Below are 21734 nucleotides of genomic sequence, written 5' to 3' on the forward strand. Positions count from 1 at the left end.
ATTATCCGTGTCGTCGTTCAGCCATGACTCGGTGAAACATCAGATATTACCGTTTTTAATCTCCAGTTGGTAGGATAGTCTCGGACGGAGATCATCCAGTTTATTCTCCAGTGATTGCACGTTGGCCAATAGAACGGATGGTAGAGGCGGGTTACCCACTCGCTGACAAATTCTCACAAGGCACCCCCAACTCCGCCCCCTGTATTTCCGTCTTTTCTTCATGCGAATGACAGGGATTTGGGCCTTGTCTCAGAGAAGCAGTATATCCTTCACGTCGGACACATTAAATAAAACATCTTCGTCCAGTTCGAGGTGAGTAATCGCTGTAAGAGATTGAGATGGTAGCAGCAACATTATGTACATAATATGTCACAAACAATGCGAAAAAACACACAAAATAGCACAGTTGGTTAGGAGCCCGTAAAACGGAAGCCATCCCCTCCGGCGCCATTATAATCCTGATTTATGGCTGATTTAAGATGAAATCATCAACCCTGTTACTGTCAACCCTGTTACTTTATTTGGCAGTTAATAGGCACTTAATATAGTCCTTTTTTTATTTAACCTCTTGAGATGGGAAAACTTGTTTTTTATTCAATTAAACATGTGCTCTTTATTACAAGTTTTTTTTTGACCAAGTTACACTTCTGAAAAGCATCGAATTGGTGGAACGACCCACTTCTTAAACAAAATCTCTTTCTCTGAGCAATTGTATTAGTATAAAAGAATAGAATTATCCCAATTTTTTTGCATACAATTTTGGTCATGACTGTATGTACCCAAGGATCATCACAATCACATGACAAGTGCAATGTCATGTCACTATCACTGTGGACCAGCATAGACAAATGAATACTAGGTTATCTTTTGGTAATCACATTCAGTATTGCTAATCTGAGCTGAATTTTGACTGTTTTCCCTACTACTCTTTGATTTTGCCACCATGATGCGTGGAATAAGGCTACATATGCTTGACCTCTGTATCATTGGCTTTGCATTGTTTGGGGGCTACAGTATATGGGTTCAATTATTGTAATGAGATGAGATGGGAGAAACATTATTCACAGGTGTCATGATGGGGGCAATGATGCTGACACGTAATGAAAATGATAATGAAGGGAATCAGGGATGAGAAGTGGCCTAACTTGAATGTATCTTCCTTTCATCTCCTGTCTGCCCCTCCCCTCTACTTCTCTCTTTTCTTACCTTCGTAATCCCTTTACCCACTCCTCTCGGCTTTTTTTCCTTTCTTTGCTCATTCTCTCCTCCCCTTCTCTCTGATCTCATCCCCCTGTCTTCTCACATCAACTCTCCTTCCTCGCCTCTCCTCCCATCCTCTCCTCTCCTCTCTTCCCCTCCTCCTCCTCCTGTCCTCTTCAGCTGTCTTCCCTCTCTGAGAGAGCTGTCCACCAACCGTAGCCTGGATAACCTGGACTGTCTGGGGGGTCCGGTGGGGGGCTCCCCGTTCCCCCGCTGGGACGATGAGGACTTCAGCCAGGGTGGCACCCTGGGGAGGAGCAGCTGCTTGGGCCAGGTCAGAGGGGGGGGCGGGGGGGGGGGGGGGGGTCTTTGGGGTCATACAACTGGTGAGGGGACTTGAACTTACAGTATCTCAGCATTAGACCATTTCTTTTTTTCTTCTTCATCCGATCCCCTGTCGTACTTTAAATTATTTTTGTGACAGAATAGTGTGGATGTACAGAGAAAGGGAGTTAGATATAGGAAGGCGGAGATGGGAGAGTGGATGAGAGTTACCTCCACACCAGACTTCATTGGACACATTTTGATTTTGGAGTGAAGTATCACATTAACTCTCCAATTCTACACCTCAGTTGATTATGTTCTAATGAGGTAGAAGAGAGTATTTATACACCTCTCAAAAATCACCTTGATCATTCCACTCATTCCACTTGAATATCACACAAGTCATTTTCAAGAGGCCCCTCTTTCGCCTCGAAATGAGTTTACCTTGTCAAATGGGCAATTACTCAGATTACAGCCTTCAGTGACATGACTGTAATATAATATAATATTCCTGTTGAATAGAAAAAACTCAATTTTCATTATGTCTCTCATATGAATGTTCTGAGCCAAAAAAGCTAATTCCTCCATTTACACAGAAAGATCCATTACCCTTCTACTGACAAGGTCATCATGGTTATGAAGAATGACTCTGGATCCTCTTTGATCTTTTATAAAAGGACTATCAAACTAGGCTTTAAAATCCATTAGTATTAAGCATTTTGACCCCCTCTTGGGGAATTTACAATGTTTTATGAATTCAGAAAATGAGTGTGGATTTAGGCCTACATGTAAATTACTAATCTTCAGAGCTGCAAGGTACAGAAACCTGTGAGTTGACTGTTTATCAACCAAAAACAGCAGAATAACATTTAATTAATATGACACATTGTGCTGTTATTATAAAGGGGACTGCAAAGTACTAACATGACGATGACCCTAGGAGTTGGCAAGACAGCGCAAACTGATCGGGGATCAGGCTATAGATCTCATGCGCTCACTCATCTCATGCGCTCACTCTTTCTCTCACTTTCTGTCACTCTCCAACTCTCTCTGAGCTGTCGTTACTGCCTGCTCTTTGATTTACTGAAGCATGTGACAGAGCCAACTGCATAAGTGACAACTCAAACACCATATTCATCACATCCCTGTCACTCCAACACTGTGTTAGGCTCGCCTCGTAGAAAGATTGTTCATGTCCCTCTGTCAAATCTCAAGAGTCCTTAATTTGCACTGCTGCTCCTTTAATCTGGTTTCTCACCAATTTCATGTAAGTCAATCAAATGACTAAGTTTTTATGGGAAGTTAGACATCTTTGATTAATACTTACAAAGTGATACTGAAACTAATTGGCAGTTAAAAATTGCATGGTTGTTAGCTTTACTTAGCTTCTTAACTGCCTTAGACTTTGACAAGTTGCTATAAGGAGTTGATTCGGGAGAAAGTGTCACTGCTGCACTTTCCTGTCCCCTCACCCAGCCTTAATACTGTAATGTGTCATTTTGGGTGCATTTTATTGCATTCCCTCCAAATGTGTCACACAAAACTGGAATTAGCTCACTCCTCTAACAGACGCAGTCAGCTGTGCTCTCAATGGCAGACCTGGTTCATATAGTATTTGATTTCATTCAAAACACTGAGTGTTTGCGTGAGCCTGCTTGAAGTACTACATGGGTGGTGTTGGCACTTTTGTGACTAATTCCATTGGTTCCAATTTGCTAAGTAAGCTGAAAAGGGCACAGAAAAAGTATTTGAAAAATGCTAATACTATTCCAACCCAGATCTAGTCCATGGATCTCTAACAACCATGCCTCTCTGGTCCTGGGACACACCATGCCTTTCTTTCACAGTCCGGACAACTAGCTAGCAGCAGTAGCCATGCAACGCTGTCCCTCTCACTCCACCTCCGCCCCCCCAAGGTGCCAACCTATGCCACCCATGCCAACCTGCCTTTCTCCTTCCAGCTACGAGACCTGGAGATGTTGAGCCAACGCTACGAGGATAGCTGCTCCGAGTCGGCGTTCCGAGATTCCCACACACTCTCGCGCTCCCATTTCCAGGCAGTGGAGCCTCCAGATCTACCCATGCCCACGTGCTTCCGATCTCGTAGCCATAGTTACCTGCGAGCCATCCAGGCCGGATGCTCGCAGGATGACGACACTGCTTCCGTGGACTCTGATTCGCCGCCGCCGACCGCCACTACTGTTCGCACCTACAGCACCAGCACTGGTGAGTAGGCCTATCTTAGAGGCTGATCTTAGGTCAGTTTTGCACTTTTACCTGCGAATGGTTGAGGTTAGCATTAGGGAGAGGGTAAGCTTATCCTAGATCTGTGCCTATGGGTAACTTCACTGAATGGAGTGAAAGAGACTGCTTTGGATTTTGCAATGTACCCGTCCCCTTCGCTGATTAAATTAGTTCCTGAATGATGTTTTGTCTTATTGGTGTGTGGCTGTAATGCTGTGATAAGAGTATTGTGAAAAGTGATGTGTTCTTATGGGTCGATTGACAGAGATTGACATGGTTATTGTTTCATGTTTATGTACTGTATACAATTATTCCTGTTAGCTCTCTTTCTCTCTCTCTCTCTCTCTCTCTCTCTCTCTCTCTCTCTCTCTCTCTCTCTCTCTCTCTCTCTCTCTCTCTCTCTCTCTGTTTGAATGAGGTGCAACCAATAAAACTATAAAACAGTAAATTAATATTTTCTTCTTGCTAGTGACACTTATCTGGCAACGAGGTAGAGAAAAGAGGACATTTTGTGGTGGTGGATGGCTGAGCTGGCCTACTGCCAGACTACTCATCCACCCTGAACACCAACCTGGTCTCAGAGCATTTCGTATTATTCTGTACGTAAATCAGGGAGACTAATTTAGTATGATATGTTACGTTTCATATGGTATGTATTAATTTGTGGATGTCCTTCACCCATTTGGTATTATACAGTATGTTATAAATTACAATTCGTATTATATGTTACGAATTTGCAAAATGTATGATACACTATGAATTCTAGCTAGGTGGCTAGGTGGTTAACGTTAGTTATCTGGCTAAAGTTAGCTAGGCTAGGGGTTAGGGTTAGGGGTTAGGGGTTAAGGTTAGGGTTAGGTTTAGGTGTTAGGTTAAAGGGTTAAGGTTAAAGGGTTACGGTTAGAGTTAGGGGAAGGATTAGCTAAAACGGTTAAGGTTATGGGTAGGGTTAGGGGAAGGGTTAGCTAACATCCTAAGTAGTTGCAAAGTACTGTAGCTAAAAAATAGTAAGTAGTTGAAAAGTTGCTCAAATGCTAAAGTTGTCCATGATGAGTTTTGAACTCGCAACCTTTGGGTTGCTAAACTTTGCGTTATACATCCACCCATCCACCCAAGTAACCATCTGTCTTATGTAACCATACGTCCCCTGTAGCTCAGTTGGTAGAGCATGGCGCTTGCAACGCCAGGGTTGTGAGTTCGTTTCCCACGAGGGGCCAGTATGAAAATGTATGCACTCACTAACTGTAAGTCGCTCTGGATAAGAGCATCTGCTAAATGACTCAAATGTAAAAATGTAAAAATACCAAATGGAACAGATCATACTAATTATAGCGTCCATGATTTACATTTACTATGTTATGTCTAGTCTATGATACCAGGCTGTGAACACATCCTGTTGTTATCCCATATCTGACAAGGTCCTGGTCACCCTTCCACACTTGGCTATGGTCCAGGCTTGGCTACCTGTGTAGTTGGTGTTGGTGGAGGCTGAAGCTTGTCTCTCTCTCTCTCAATTCAATTGAAAGGCTTTATTGGCATGGGAAACACATTGCCAAAGCTAGTGAAGTAGATAATAAACAAAAGTGAAATAAACTCTCTCTCGCTCTAGTAGGCTTTGAACCACTCATAATACAGAGGATGAGTTTCCTTTCTATTTCGTATCCATTAAATTATTGCCTATTTCCACGTCCAAAGCCTCCACATCGCAGCACTCTTGACCGTCATCACCACGCCTCTTTCCACACCGTTTCCTGGGAACTGGGCAATATAAAATGAGGCATTACCAAAAGCTTGCTTCTATTCATCGTCCTTGACAGAAGCATTTTGTTGGCTCGGGTTGTTTCTAAGTAACAGCTCCTGCAATCCTGTTTTTAGCAATTTCTAGGCTTCGTTTTCAGTTTTTATCTTCTGATACGAGGGTAAGTGTTTTTTGCCAATAATGTTTACCTTCGGCTGTGACTTTTATGGAAATATCAATTTATCCAAATCGGCTCTCATTTTGTGTCATGATCAGCTTTGCAAACTATAATGTTAGTGAGTATAATGCAAGGGATACTATATGGACGGATACATTACTGTAGATGTATCTGATTTTGACAGTAAATCTGACATGAGGACAGTTGAGTTTCGTAATATTTGGCAACAGTTTAGCCTATAGATGCGCAATATTGGGGAATTGAGATCAGAGCGCGCGCGGTGTAATGTCATGTCAACTGAGGTAAAATTACTTTTATACTGGATATTCATTGACCAATAGCTAGCTATTAAACTAAGAATGCCATGACTATGAATATGGTATATTCTGAATCAGGGGTGGATGGAGAACAATCCACACACACATATGTATGTATGTGTGTGTGTGTGTGTACAGTGAGGGAAAAAAGTATTTGATCCCCTGCTGATTTTGTATGTTTGCCCACTGACAAAGAAATGATCAGTCTATAATTTTAATGGTAGGTTTATTTGAACAGTGAGAGACAGAATAACAATAAAAAAAATCCAGAAAAAAACGCATATCAAAAATGTTATGACTTCAACTGCATATATGTGTGTGTGTATATACAGTTGAAGTCGGAAGTTTACATACACTTAGGTTGGAGTCATTAAAACTAGTTTTTCAACCACTCCACAAATTCCTTGTTAACAAACTTTCGTTTTGGCAAGTCGGTAAGGACATCTACTTTGTGCATGACACAAGTAATTTTTCCAACAATTGTTTACAGACAGATTATTTCACTTATAATTCACTGTTTCACAATTCCAGTGGGTCAGAAGTTTACATACACTAAGTAGACTGTGCCTTTAAACAGCTTGGAAAATTCCAGAAAATGATGTCATGGCTTTAGAAGCTTCTGATAGGCTAATTGAAATCATTTGAGTCAATTGGAGGTGTACCTGTGGATGTATTTCAAGGCCTACCTTCAAACTTAGTGCCTCTTTGCTTGACATCATGGGAAAATCAAAAGAAATTAGTGAAGAACTCAGAAAAAAAATGTGTAGACCTCCCCAAGTCTGGTTCATCCTTGGGAGCAATTTCCAAACGCCTGAAGGTACCACGTTCATCTGTACAAAATCACAGCTCCAAACTATGCAAGAACTATTTAGGGAAGAAGCAGTCAGCTGGTATTCTGTCTATAATGCAGCACAGTCACTGGATCTCAACCCTATTGAGCTGTTGTGGGAGCAGCTTAACCGTATGGTACGTAAGAAGTGCCCATCAAGCCAATCCAACTTGTGGGAGGTGCTTCAGGAAGCATGGGGTGAAATCTCTTCAGATTACCTCAACAAATTGACAACTAGATTGCCAGAGGTCTGCAAGGCTGTAATTGCTGCAAATGGAGGATTCTTTAACGAAAGCTAAGTTTGAAGGACACAATTATTATTTCTATTAAAAATCATTATTTCTAATCTTGTCAATGACTACATTTCCTATACATTTTGCTATATTTCCTATTCAAACTAATTTCATTTACTGTATATTTTCATGGAAAATAAGGACATTTCTAAGTGACCCCAAACTTTTGAATGGTCGTGAATATATAATAAGACAGAGAACAAAAATATATACTGAACAAAAATATAGATAACAATTTCAATTATTTTACTGAGTTACAGTTCATATAAGGAAATCAGCCAATTGAAATAAATTCATTAGGCCCTAATCTATGGATTTCACATGACTGGGCAGGGGCGCAGCTATGGGTGGGCCTGGGAGGGCATAAGCCCACCAACTTGGGAGCCAATCAGAATTCGTTTTCCCCACAAAAGGGCTTTATTACAGATATAAATAATCTTCAGTTTCTTCAGCTGGCTGGTCTCAGACGATCCCGCAGGTGAAGAAGCCGGATGTGGAGGTCCTGGGCTGGCGTGGTTACACGTGGTCTGCGGTTGTGAGGCCAGTTGGACGTACTGCCAAATTCTCTAAAACGACATTGGAGGCGGCTTATGGTAGAGAAATGAACATTAAATTCTCTGGCAACAGCGCTGTGGGACATTCCTGCAGTCAGCATTCCAATTGCACGCTCCCTCAGCACTTGAGACATCTGTGGCATTGTGTTGTGACAAAACTGCAAATTTTAGAGTGGCCTTTTATTGTCCCCAGCACAAGGTGCACCCGTGTAATTATCATGCTGTTTAATCAGCTTCTTGTCAGGTGGACGGATTATCTTGGCAAAGGAGAAATTATCACTAACAGGGATGTAAACAAATTTGAGCGTATGGAATATTTCTGGGATCTTTGATTTCAGCTCATGAAACATGTTGCGTTCATATTTTTGTTCAGTATACATCCCAGAAGACAACAAAAACTGTTTGACAAACACCGGATTTTCGGCATGTAAAGAATGTTTATTCATTATCAAATTATGAAAAATATTAAAAACATTCCACCCATGAGGCCACTAGGTAATTTGACTGCAGGAAAGGGCTACGGCCCTTAAATGGAGTACTCCATTAGGGTTACCGGTTAGCTAACATACTAAGTAGCCTACCCATCCTTCCTGACCAACCTCCTTCCTTTTTTTGCCTAAGTAACCTGTCTTATGTAACCATACCAAACATAAGATATACTAATTTCAGTGTCACATATTTACATTTACTATGTTATGTCTAGTCTTTGAGGCCAGGCAAAAAAATAAAAAAATCACCCTGAACCAGTGAAAGATAATCTGTTAACCTCATCAGCCCCAAAGACCCCAGCGTTTTTTTGACTACTGTCATTTATCTGCATGTCCAGCCCTTATATTTAGTCTCACAATGAAGTTTTTTACCATTTTCTTTTGACAAACAGTTGCATTCATACGTTTTATTGAAAAAGAAAACGCATGTATATGAATGCTGTAAGTACACAAATTGTTTGCTAAGTGGTGGGAATTATTTAAGATACTCTTTGAAGAGCAGTGGGAGGCTGCTGAGAGGAGAACCGCTCATAATAATGGCCAGAACGGAGCAAATGGAATGGCATTAAACACCTGGAAACCATGTTTGATACCATTCCACTGATTCTGCGCCAGTCATTACCACGAGCCCGTTCTCCCCAATTAAGGTGCCATTTAACCTCCTGTGTTGAAGAGGTAGGGTTTCAGGTGCTTTCGGAAGGGACTCTGCTGTCCTAGCTTCAGGGGGAAGCTGGTCCCACTATTGTGGTGCCAGGACAGAAGAGCTTGGACTGGGCTGAGTGGGACCTGCCCTCCCGTAGGTGTGGGAGGGCCTAGAGACCAGAACAGAGTGCTCGGGTTTGGGTGTAGGGTTTCAGCATAGCCTGAAGGTAGGGAGGGGCAGTTTATTTTGCTGCTCCATAGGCAAGCACCATGGTCTTGTAGTGGATGCGAGCTTCGACTGGAAGCCAGTGGAGTGTGCAGAGGAGTGGGGTGACATGGGAGAACTTGGGAATGTTGAAAACCAAGCAGGCTGCAGCGTTCTGGATAAGTTGCAGGGGTTTGATGGCACAATTGGGGAGCCCAGCCAACAGCGAGTTGCAGTACTTCAGACAAGTGCCTGGATTAGGACCTGTGCGAGGTAGGGCCGTACTCTACGGATGTTGTAGAGCATGAACGAGTCACTGCTTTGATGTTTGCAGAGAACGACAGGGTGTTGTCCAGGGGTCACGCCAAGATTCTTTGCACTCTGGGAGGGTGAACCTGTGGAGTTGTCAAACATGATGAGAGGTCTTTGAGTGGGCATGCCTTCCCCCGGAGGAAGAGCAGCTCCGTCTTGTTGAGCTTGAGGTATTGGGCCGACATCCAAGCTGAGATATCTGCCAGGCACGCAGAGATGCGTGTCGGGGGAGAGAGAGATAACGAGAGAGTTGATCAAGTGTTTTGGAAAGAAAAGAAAGGAGAGATACAGGTCTATAGTTTTTAACATCAGATGAGTCGGGAGCGACTCGGGACGTTTTGAAGTCAGAGGGGATGCAGCCAATGGTCAGGGATGAGTTGATGAGGGAAGTGAGAAGGTCTCCAGAGATCGTCTGGAGAAGGGAAGAGGGGATGGGGTCGAGCGGGCAGGTTGTCAGGCGGCCAGACCTCACTAGTCGCAGGATTTCATTTGGAGAGAGAGGGGAGAAAGAGGTCAAGGCGTAGGGTTGTTCTGTGTGAGTGGGACCAGTGGACTAATAGGCTGAGTGAATGAGGAGCGGATTGTCGTCAACCTTTTACAAAGTGGTTGACAAAGTCGTCCGCAGAGAGGGAGGAGAATTAAGGAGGGAGGAGAAGGTGGAAAATAGTTTCCTAGGGTTAGAGGCCGAAGCTTGAAATGTAGAGTGATAGAAAGTGGCTTTAGCAGTTGATACAGAGGAAGAGAAGGTAGAGAGGAGGGAGTGAAAGTATGATAGGTCCTCCGGAAGTTCATTTTTCCTCAGCTTTGTTCTGTAAGCTTGCAATGAGTCACTCAGCAAGAGGGGAGGGCCGAGCCGGCCGGGATGAAAGGGGACAGTGAGTCATAGGATGCGGAAAGGGAGGAGAGTAGGGTCGAAAAGGCAGAATCAGGAGACAGGAGGGAGAACGATTTAGCAGAAGGGAGAGACTATAGGATAGAAGAGGAGAGAGTAGTGGGAGAGAGAGAGCGACGATTGCGACAGCTCATGACCATCTGGGTAGGGGCTGAGTGGCTAGGGTTGGGGGAAAGGGAGACAGAAAAGGTTAACAAAGTGGTGATCAGTAACCTGGATGGGGTTTGCAGTGAGATTAGTAGGTGAACAGCCTCTAGTAAAGATGAGGTCAAGCGTATTGCCTGCCTTGTGAGTTGGAGGGGATTGGGAAAGGGTGAGGTATAAGGAGTGAGGTATAGAAAACACACATAGTTGCCAAAGCTACAAAATAGCAAAATTAGATTATCTCTAGGTAAGATACTCAAGTGAGAGAGTGGTGTGGAGCCTTCCTCTCTTTCCTTCCTCGAACAACAACAGAACGGTCTTTGTTTCAGAGACCGCCGCTGACACGACCGCTGCTGAGAAACCAGGGGAGACTGAAGTACTAACACTAATTGCCTAACAGAGGTGAAGAGTACGCCTCCCTGTACTAATTGCTGATTGCTTAGGAGAGGAGAAACCACTCCCCCTCCAATACAGACACTGATTACCAAAACAAGCCACAAATTGCCCTGCCCCTTAATCCTGGTTAATGTGTCAACAATCATCTGCAAGTTATGAGCAGTCAGCAGTTCACACACCAAGTAGGCTACTGGGAAGACAGGCAGCACTTACAGTAGATGGCCCTAGCTAGCAAAAAGACAGTACTAGACAGCAGATAAATGATACTTACATTTTAGTCATTTAGCAGACACTCTTATCCAGAGCGACTTACAGTTAGTGAGTGCATACATTTTTCATACTGGCCCCCCATGGGAATCGAACCCACAACCCTGCCGTTGCAAGCGCCATGCTCTACCAACTGAGCTACACGGGACTACCACTCCTGGAGATATCAGGAGTCCTCTAACTATGGAATGAAGATACTCCTAACTACTCCTGTGTGGCTTGTGAGCGTCATAGAACAATACATTAAATGTACGTGTTGGTGAGAGTCTCAGCTTTTCTTAGATTGGTCATTTTAGTTTTAATCCATTTTAACTTTATAGACGTTTTTGTGAGAAGAATCGCCCCAAGACCTCTTCGGGATCTGCCCTTGTCTCACATACACCGCTCTAGCTCAGCCCCCGTTAATCACACAGACCAATGGCTGGTATCAGTGGATGCAGAAGTCCAATGGTACAACCAAAAGAAGTCCAAAATGTGCCGGTGTCACGTGGGACTGTAGGAGTTAAGCCACAAGGTAAGACTGAGTCAAACTGACAGTGGGAATTGTGTGCCATGTGACGTTTTTGTTTTGTTTAGTATCATTGATGCCATAGAGGACTATAAGCACAAAAGCAAGAAACCATCTAAAGCGGTTTACAACTCACTTTCTTTCACATGTTGCGGCAGCTCCTCCACCCAACAATACTGTTCTCCCTCCATCCATCCTTAGTTACAGATCTGATGCCTGAGGGCCATAATGACTGCTATTCGGCCTTCTGCATCTGCGGTGGAAGGTGGCCGAGCTACAGCTGTGTTTGTCAGACCGTGAGACATCCCGAAAATCGGTCTTCTCACGGAAAGGTCTGTAGTTTCCAAACAGTTAGGCCTACAAATATGACCACTCTATGGAAAGATGAGACTCTCACGAACACGATGATGTTCTCCATTTTGCTCTAATGGACTCATCTGAAGGTAACCCATACAAATGAATGGAAGTATTTGTGCCAAAAGAAATAAGGGGTTAAATATGTATCCAAAAAAATACATATATTTCCTGAGCTTTCTTATATCTCCTAGACACTTCAAAACCTAATTCTTTATGATAAAATGTTTTGACTGTCTATTTTGCCATTTATTAATGTGTTTCTATGGGCTATAGTAGTAAAGCCCAAATTCAATATTTTATCAAATAATAAAAAATTAAAACGATTGATACCTAAAGGGGCCTTAAAATTCAAAATCAAATATATAAATGACCATCTAAACAATTCCATGTGTTAGCTTAGTACCAATTTTTCCAACAATTGTTTACAGACAGATTATTTCACTTATAATTCACTCTATCACAATTCCAGTGGGTCAGAAGTTTACATACACTAAGTTGACTGTGCCTTTAAACAGCTTGGAAAATTCCAGAAAATGATGTCATTGCTTTAGAAGCTTCTGATAGGCTAATTGACATCATTTGAGTCAATTGGAGGTGTACCTGTGGATGTATTTCGAGGCCTACCTTCAAACTCAGTGCCTCTTTGCTTGACATCATGGGAAAATCAAAAGAAATCAGCCAAGACCTCAGAAAAAAAATTGTAGACCTCCACAAGTCTGGTTCATCCTTGGGAGCAATTTCCAAACGCCTGAAGGTACCACGTTCATCTGTACAAACAATAGTACGCAAGTATAAACACCATGGGACCACGCAGCCGTCATACCGCTCAGGAAGGAGACGCCTTCTGTCTACTAGAGATGAGCGTACTTTGGTGCGAAAAATGCAAATCAATCCCAGAACAACAGCAAAGGACCTTGTGAAGATACTGTAGGAAACAGGTACAAAAGTATCTATATCCACAGTAAAACGAGTCCTATATCAACATAACCTGAAAGGCCGCTCAGCAAGGAAGAAGCCACTGCTCCAAAACCGCCATAAAAAAGCCAGACTACGGTTTGCAACTGCACATGGGGACAAAGATGGTACTTTTTGGAGAAATGTCCTCTGGTCTGATGAAACAAAAATAGAACTGTTTGGCCATAATGACCATCGTTATGTTTGGAGGAAAAAGGAGAACGCTTGCAAGCCAAAGAACACCATCCCAACTGTGAAGCACGGGGGTGGCAGAATCATGCTGTGGCTGTGCTTTGCTGCAGGAGGGACTGGTGCACTTCACAAAATAGATGGCATCATGAGGAAGGAAAACTATGTGGATATATTGAAGCAACATCTCAAGACATCAGTCAGGAAGTTAAAGCTTGGTCGCAAATGGGTCTTCCAAATGGACAATGACCCCAAACATACTTCCAAAGTTGTGGCAAAATGGCTTAAGGACAACAAAGTCAAGGTATTGGAGTGGCCATCACAAAGCCCTGACCTCAATCCTATAGAAAATTTGCGGGCAGAACTGAAAAAGCGTGTGCGAGCAAGGAGGCCTTCAAACCTGACTCAGTTACACCAGCTCTGTCAGGAGGAATGGGCCAAAATTCCAAGTTAAACTATTTAAAGGCAATGCTACACTCAATTAGTATGTCAACTTCTGACCCACTGGAAATGTGATGAAATAAATAAAAGCTGAAATAAATAATTCTCTCTTGTATTATTCTGACATTTCACATTCTTAAAATGAAGTGATGATCCTAACTGACCTAAAACAGAGAATGTTTACTAGGATTAAATATCAGGAATTGTGTGAAAACTGAGTTTAAATGTATTTGGCTAAGGTGTATGTAAACTTCTGACTTCAACTGTATGTACATAATGTTGAGTCTGACAAAGCTTGCTTTCAGAAGCCATCTGCAAAGCAGTTTAAAGCTTTGCAAACAGTCCATCTAAATACCGTTCCTGCTTAATGGCGCTTAATGAATGAAGCTCAGGCTGTACGGGTTGTTGGCTGCCACCACCAAACTGAAATCCTATTAAATAGGAGTAGGTGTTCTGACTTAACCAGAAGGACGACAACAAAAACAACACCGAAAACCCGGAGCTTTGTTCAAAATGTTTGGAATGTGAGTGGACAACGGTCCGGTCTTATCCTGCCATCTGTATTAATGGTCAAGCTATCAACTTGCGGGACTCTAGTTCACCATGAGTTACTTGGAAGTGTAAACTATAATATATCATGGACAGATGCAAACTAAGCAGGATAGTTGTCATGACAAGTCATTCCATCCCACTGGGCACATACTGGTTGAATCAACGCTGTTTCAACGTAATTTGTCAATGTATTGTGACGTGGAATCAACGTGGAAAATATGTTGGATTTGAAAAAAGTCATCAACCAGTATTGTTTTCATCTAATTTCAACCAGTGTTGTAAACATTGTAATTAGGGTAAAACTTCAACTTAAATACATTGACTTAACCTGACTAACAGGTTGTAACATCAATATAATTTCAACATAATCATTAGAACTAGGCTAATACGTTGAAATTGTGTTGAAAAGTCCACATATTTTGTTTTTAATTCAATATACTGTATCCTAAGCCCATTCAAACTGGCCCGCAAGGTGGTTGGAGTAAAATGATTATATTGTTTTTGGGGGGAGGAGAAAACGATCTCAGTTGACATTGAAATGACTAAAACTAAATGATAATGATAATAGACTTACATTTATAGTCTCTTTACAATGTCCAGCTTGCTAACAATCATCATGAAAGCTAGACAGTCAGGGAAAATGAAATATAAGGAAATATGATAGCAAGGAAATAAAACCAATTTTAAGAGTGGCCCTCTGGACCGCTCTGCTTCAGATTGGTCATATGTGCATTTTATTCTTAACTATTCCCCTTCTACGCTCTCTCAGCCAACAGTTTTTTCACAGTGGTTGCCAAGTGGACCAATGCCATACCAGCTGACCTGTGTAGGTAGTTTAATCTAATACCAGCAATGAGAGGCTGGCAAATTCAACTGTGCCCCCATTGCTCTTACACCTCTCCTTGACTGCCAACAATATCACCCCATACAGCCATCTGCCTGGACAGCAAGCCTCCAACACAAAAAGACACTCAAACAATTATGGTACTCCTCAATTCCAGAGTCACTTCGTTGAAACTTTCAGAATAACTTCACACTATTGTATACATGCCACACTGACATAGAGGTTACGGACATAGGACGAAATTGGTTTGGAGGTCAGATGAGCATGGTCACTCAAATGATTGCTTGGTGAGCAAAGCCAGCAACAGGCTGGAAGAAAACTTCAAAACAAGGACTAGGGAAGCAGCAGGCGTATTTGAATGTTAAATAGTAAAAGGAGTTAAGTGCAAGGAAAATATGGTCGCTTCACATACAGTTGAAGTCGGAAGTTTACATACACCTTAGCCAAATACATTTAAACTCAGTTTTTTCACAATTCCTGACATTTAATCCTAGTAAACATTCCCTGTCTTAGGTCAGTTAGGATCACCACTTTATTTTAAGAATGTGAAATGTCAGAATAATAGTAGAGAATTATTTATTTCAGCTTTTTATTTCTTTCATCACATTCCCAGTGGGTCAGAAGTTGACATACTAATTGAGTGTATTTGGTAGCATTGCCTTTAAATTGTTTAACTTGGATCAAACGTTTCGGGTAGCCTTCCACAAGCTTCCCACAATAAGTTGGGTGAATTTTGGCCCATTCCTCCTGACAGAGCTGGTGTAACTGAGTCAGGTTTGAAGGCCTCCTTGCTTGCACATGCTTTTTCAGTTCTGCCCGCAAATTTTCTATAGGATTGAGGTCGGGGCTTTGTGATGGCCACTCCAATACCTTGACTTTGTTGTCCTTAAGCCATTTTGCCACAACTTTGGAAGTATGCTTGGGGTCATTGTCCATTTGGAAGACCCATTTGCGACCAAGCTTTAACTTCCTGACTGATGTCTTGAGATGTTGCTTCAATATATCCACATCATTTTCCTTCCTCATGATGTCATCTATTTTGTGAAGTGCACCAGTCCCTTCTGCAGCAAAGCACCCCCACAGCATGATGCTGCCACCCCCGTACTTCACGGTTGGGATGGTGTTCTTCGGCTTGCAAGCGTTCCCCTTTTTCCTCCAAACATAACGATGGTCATTATGGCCAAACAGTTCTATTTTTGTTTCATCAAACCAGAGGACATTTCTCCAAAAAGTACGATCTTTGTCCCCATGTGCAGTTGCAAACCGTAGTCTGGCTTTTTTATGGCGGTTTTGGAGCAGTGGCTTCTTCCTTGCTGAGCGGCCTTTCAGGTTATGTCGATATGGATATAGATACTTTTGTACCTGTTTCCTCCAGCATCTTCACAAGGTCCTTTTCTGTTGTTCTGGGATTGATTTGCACAAAGTACGTTCACCTCTAGGAGACAGAAGGCGTCTCCTTCCTGAGCGGTATGACGGCTGCGTTGTCCCATGGTGTTTATACTTGCGTACTATTGTTTGTACAGATGAACATGGTACCTTCAGACATTTGGAAATTGCTCCCAAGGATGAACCAGATTTGTGGAGGACAAAAAAAAAATCTGAGGTCTTGGCTGATTTTCTTTTGATTTTCCCATGATGTCAAGCAAAGGGGCACTGAGTTTGAAGGTAGGCCTTGAACTACCTCCACAGGTACACCTCCAATTGACTCAAATGATGTCAATTAGCCTATCAGAAGCTTCTAAAGCCATGACATAATTTTCTGGAATTTTCCAAGCTGTTTAAAGGCACAGTCAACATAGTGTATGTAAACTTCTGACCCACTGGAATTGTGATACAGTGAATTATAAGTGAAATAATCTGTCTGTAAACAATTTTGTTGGAAAAATCACTTGTGTCATGCACAAAGTATGTCCTAACCGACTTGCCAAAACTATAGTTTGTTAACAAGAAATGTGTGGAGTGGTTGAAAAATGAGTTTTAATGACTCCAACCTAAGTGTATGTAAACTTCTGACTTCAACTGTAAGTGGTGAAAAGATTAGTTGGCAGTCTTATGTTGTGTGTGTGTGTGTGAGTGATTTATGCGTAATAGCCAGAAATTGGGAGGGAAATGTACTCTGGAGACAGCTGCACTCTCTTCCCCTGTCGGTAGGAGATCACACATTTCACATTTTAATTGGGTGCATCTCAAAAGTCTCAAGTGGATTCCTCTCCTTGCCTCCTTTCCTTCATCTTGACTGATCTGAAGACACAGGGGAGGATGCCTTCCGGAGAATTGCTTTCACCTGTCCATTTTTTTTATGTCATGTGCAAATGGCTTAATGAAGACATCTACAGGAAGCTACCACTGAGATGCACCCTTTTTTCCCTTCTCGAGATGTTTCCCTACACCTGTACCCATCTCTTTGTCACAGAGCTAGCCTGATGTAGGTTATATGCTAATCCAAAACCCACGACCTCAATGACCATGTAAACCAACATGAATAATCTCCTGTGTAATCTGAGAAGAGGAGGTCATTTATGATTTTCCATCTGTTAGGGTTTTTTGTAAGAATAGCAGATTTTGTAGGTTTTTCACCCAAGGATAAATTCTGTGCAGACTGTTTGGAATTGTGCACGAATAATATGCCACTTGGAGCCCTATAGGGCAGGGCAAGTATCCAAACTGCTTCTCTCACACACGCACGCACAAACATACAGACTGGAATCTGGAGTGGAGCCAGCATGTCACATAGCTGCCATTGCGACGACAAGCCCCTTCAGCCTTGTCAACGTTTCTGTTATTAGATGTGGCAGACAGGCAGTGGTCACTGGTCCCCCTTCAGCACTATCTTCCCCTGGCGTGGATGTCTGTCAGAAGCTTGGGGATACAGTATATGTCAAGTATAGCATTAAACAGCAGGGCAACACTTTGCATAATTTACAAAAGTCTTATTCCTGGGTAGCTATGAGGGAATATTTTCTCATATAGGCCTAGTCTTACATAATTTATGTCATATAATCTTACTTAACTACCTTGCACCAACCTACAAGCAGTTATTGTACATAGTGCTTACCTGTTTTAAATACATTTTCTAAAACGTGTGCAAAAATGGTAAGCATTCCATAAGAGCATTTACTTCTATCCTATTACAGGGTAATTACATAGATTATAATGTATTACCCAGGTATTTACTCTGGTATAGGGTCTTTGCAATATTAAGTGTGACCGACAGACCCATACATATGACAAACACTACCTACCTAACAAAGGAATCAACAACTCACAGCGGTCGATATGGCAGTACATCTTGACAGCATGTGTTGCTTTCCTGTCTCTCTTTAGGAAACTCTTTCCTGGGGCCCAACCACGGTAGTTACTCATTATGGTATCAGTGGTATGTCAATGAGGAGATGGATGACGACATTCGAAATGTGTACTTATACTCGTCCTTACACAAGCTATTTGCCGTTGTTGTACAGTTCTAAAAGCTCTACTGTTGTGGGAAAAAATGTGATGGCACCATTTTGAACTAGATATGTGAGGTGAGGCAACTTGTAGTGGGGAGAGAAAGACGCAACTGCGTATAGTGTTGTTGATGCTAATAGTGATGGAATGGTGAAAGCCAAAGCATTCCGAAGAGCATTCGTCATTCAGGGTTCATCCCATCATGCTGGTATGTTCATTGTCAATGTGAAACCTATCTATTTCAAACATTCTGTGTGTTGTTGTTGCATTCCAAGTGAAGGCCCCCTCTTGCACTTGACCTTGCTATAGGGATTCATGTACCATTTGTGCAAGACAATTTATTTGCTCTGGATACTCTTTTAGCTGTGTTCCTTACATTTACAGTGAGAAGACTTGGAAAGTTTGCAGTTCTTTACACTAAGACTTGTGTAAAGAACTGTCTGTGGTTTTGGAGTGATACAAGGGCGTACAGTTTCTCAGTGCTGCAGCCTGTAGTTTCACCTAGAGACAAGCCTTAGTAGTTCCAGCTCAACCATTCAACTGTAACCTAGCTAGCCTGTACTTTGATGGAGCAACGAAAGGCAGCTTGGTGCTTTACAGCAAGACGCGAGTGAGTTCATGTGAGTGTATCATTAGGTGTAGTGTCACGATACCAGAATTTGGACTTCGATACCAGGTTTACTATCAAGATGCTCGATACCATCACGGTAATTGATACCAAAACGATACCACGGCAAAAGAAAGAAGGCGTATTAGCAAAAGTCCAGAATGGCACTTGATCCATACAGATCTTTTGAGTTCAATATCATTACATTTGACATGTTTTATTTTTTTTATGTATGCATTAATGAATCAATTATACAATCATACAATACATTTGACTTTTGTAAAAAGAAAATCAAGCTACATAACCACATAATTGTAATAATTTAATTGAATGGTAAATCTATATTCTATTGACAACTGGGTAAATGAAGATGTAGCCAAGGCCTATTCACACAATACAGGTGAATGCATATTCAATAGGAGTGTGTGCATGCATTGTTACGGAGCTTGTTTTGGCTGATTTCATGGGGCAACAGATGAAAAATAATCGGCTTCCCTTCCATTTGAGACTTATTTTATTGTACTGATCAACAACATTTGCATAGAACGAGCAATCTCTTCTTTTATAAAAGTGTGCACTGTCTCTTTAAGACCCATGCCATCATTCACACACAGTCAGTTCAAGGATCTAGTGAAGATGATCTTGACTGGGAGAGACATAATGCAGAGGACACAAAGTGAATTCATAAAGTTTTTGCTGACAGTCAGCTTTGAAATCAGCAATATTTTGCGTTATGGTTTGCATATTATCACAAACAAGGTACTAGGGTAGTGAATTGATGTTAGCTTCAGCAGTAAGCTAACAAGGAAAGTTGGCCTACAAAGATGGAAGCTACATGTATCTTCTTGCATTGTAAATTATTCTAGCCTGTAATGGACATTTTGTTTTGCGAACAGTAATTAACAGTTTCAACTTTTCTACATGCTGTGTTGCATTATTCAAGTATGTTAACTTCTTTGCAGCAAGAGTGGGGACTGCAGTGGAGGCTGCTGAGGGGAGGACGGCTCATAATAATGGCTGGAACAGAGCGATTGGAATGGCATCAAACACATGGAAACCATGTGTTTGATGTTGTTGATACCTTTCCACCTATTCCGCTCCAGCCATTACCATGTGCCCGTCCTCCCCAATGAAGGTGCCACCAGCCTCCTGTGGTGGGGAGCTAACATGATGCAGCCCAGACTCCCAGTGCAGGCTAAAAGTGGAGCAGGCATGGTGCTCTCGCGCTATCATCAGCTGCGCCGATAGAGAGACTTGATCCTCTCTCAATCAGTAGACTATGTGAGACACATTTGACAGAAGTACCGAAAGTAACAAAAATTCTAGTACCGAACCATTTTTTCATGTACTAGTATCGAAAAAGTACAGAAGTTTTGGTATACATGCAACATTAATTAGGTGAGGTCGCGACACACATTGAGACTAAAGCTGTCTGTGGATCAAGCCACACAACAGATCTTTTGTTTGGAGTGTTTCTGAGCTCCCTCGCATGTTTATGCTGCTGCTAGTGATTTTAAAAAGCTGCTGCTAGGGTTTTTATAAAGCAGGCCCCCATAGAGTACTTGAGATGTACAGTCATAGGGAGATATTATTAACATAACAATATTAGGGTTTGAAATACTGTCTCGAAGGAAAGACCAGCCTCATACGGCCTCCTGTAGCTCAGTTGGTAGAGCATGGCGCTTGCAACGCCAGGGTTGTGGGTTCGCTTCCCACGGGGGGCCAGTATGAAAAATGTATGCACTCACTAACTGTAAGTTACTCTGGATAAGAGTGTCTGCTAAATGACTATAAATGTAAAATGTACCAAGTTTGAGCTGTTTTGAAAAGAGCTGTCATAGTCCTACATGTTTCCTTTAGGCCAAGGGTAAAACATTTTGGGGAATCGCCTCAGGAAATGTGCTAGAAGGAGGTCATGGCTATTAGCATTGTTGATTGATGACAGTTGGCTCCAGTTTTGCCTAGATGTCCAAAATGTGATGTGCCATGGCATTGGCCTATATGTGTCATGCTAGGTGCTTGTTGTTACAGGTACAGCTAGCCTTTAACTATAACTGCTTGTCATTGAGGAAATTCAACTAATGTAGGTGGATAATTAACATATCTGGGTAGATAGAATTACACCAGGCTAAATCCATCTCCACTTTCAAATATTATTCAAATATGGTCATTCGAGTCTCCACAAGTCATATAGAAATGACACACGACCATATCCATCTTAGGACACACCAAAGGAATTCTCTCTGGAAAGTCCTCATACAAAATCCACTGTCTTGTGGGGTGGTGACGTAAGCACACGCAGTGGTTAAATTCCTGTGGACATAATTTGTTTTTGGTACGCTTGGACCTTTGCCCACCCCAACCCCCAAAATGCTATCTAGCTAGCTCCCCCTGGCTATTACTAAGCCAATGTCCCTACTAATTCTACTCCAAAGGCCTGCTGCGTATCCCCTCCCACTCTGCCTTAAGCTCCATAAGGAGTGGAAAACAAGGAAGCACAGTTGTGTCAAAGCTATTTTTTGAGCTACAGTAAACATTGGCGTTTTTTGTGAAGGAAATGTCCTCTATCAAAGGCAGCTATGCTAATTTTCGAACACTCAAAATAGACCCACCACACAGTCGTCTGTAGCATGATGCTAGCGTAAAATTGTTTGACATTATTTGAGACCAATTTGAGTCAATGTGTGATCTTCATCAACGAATGCATTACATAGAGGGAGGCAATTTTATCTCCATGTTCTCACTTAGCCAGTCAAGCCTCTGCAACAGAGTGACCATTGTTCTATACTGATACACTATGAGACGAGGTTAG

The 21734-nt window shown here is 42.2% G+C and overlaps 1 protein-coding gene across 2 annotated transcripts in view; it reads left to right on the forward strand.

The window, feature by feature from the left end:
* LOC121575531 (disks large-associated protein 4-like) overlaps positions 1 to 21734 on the forward strand; it is a 250935-nt gene that overhangs the window by 212291 nt on the left and 16910 nt on the right. For both annotated transcript variants that reach the window (XM_041888691.2, XM_041888692.2), the window contains exons 6-7: positions 1381 to 1534; positions 3486 to 3750. In XM_041888691.2, coding sequence (XP_041744625.1) covers positions 1381 to 1534; positions 3486 to 3750 — 419 coding nt within the window. The remainder of the gene's footprint in view (positions 1 to 1380; positions 1535 to 3485; positions 3751 to 21734) is intronic.

The sequence above is a fragment of the Coregonus clupeaformis genome, chromosome 10 (genome assembly GCF_020615455.1).
Source record: "Coregonus clupeaformis isolate EN_2021a chromosome 10, ASM2061545v1, whole genome shotgun sequence".
Taxonomy (NCBI): domain Eukaryota; kingdom Metazoa; phylum Chordata; class Actinopteri; order Salmoniformes; family Salmonidae; genus Coregonus; species Coregonus clupeaformis.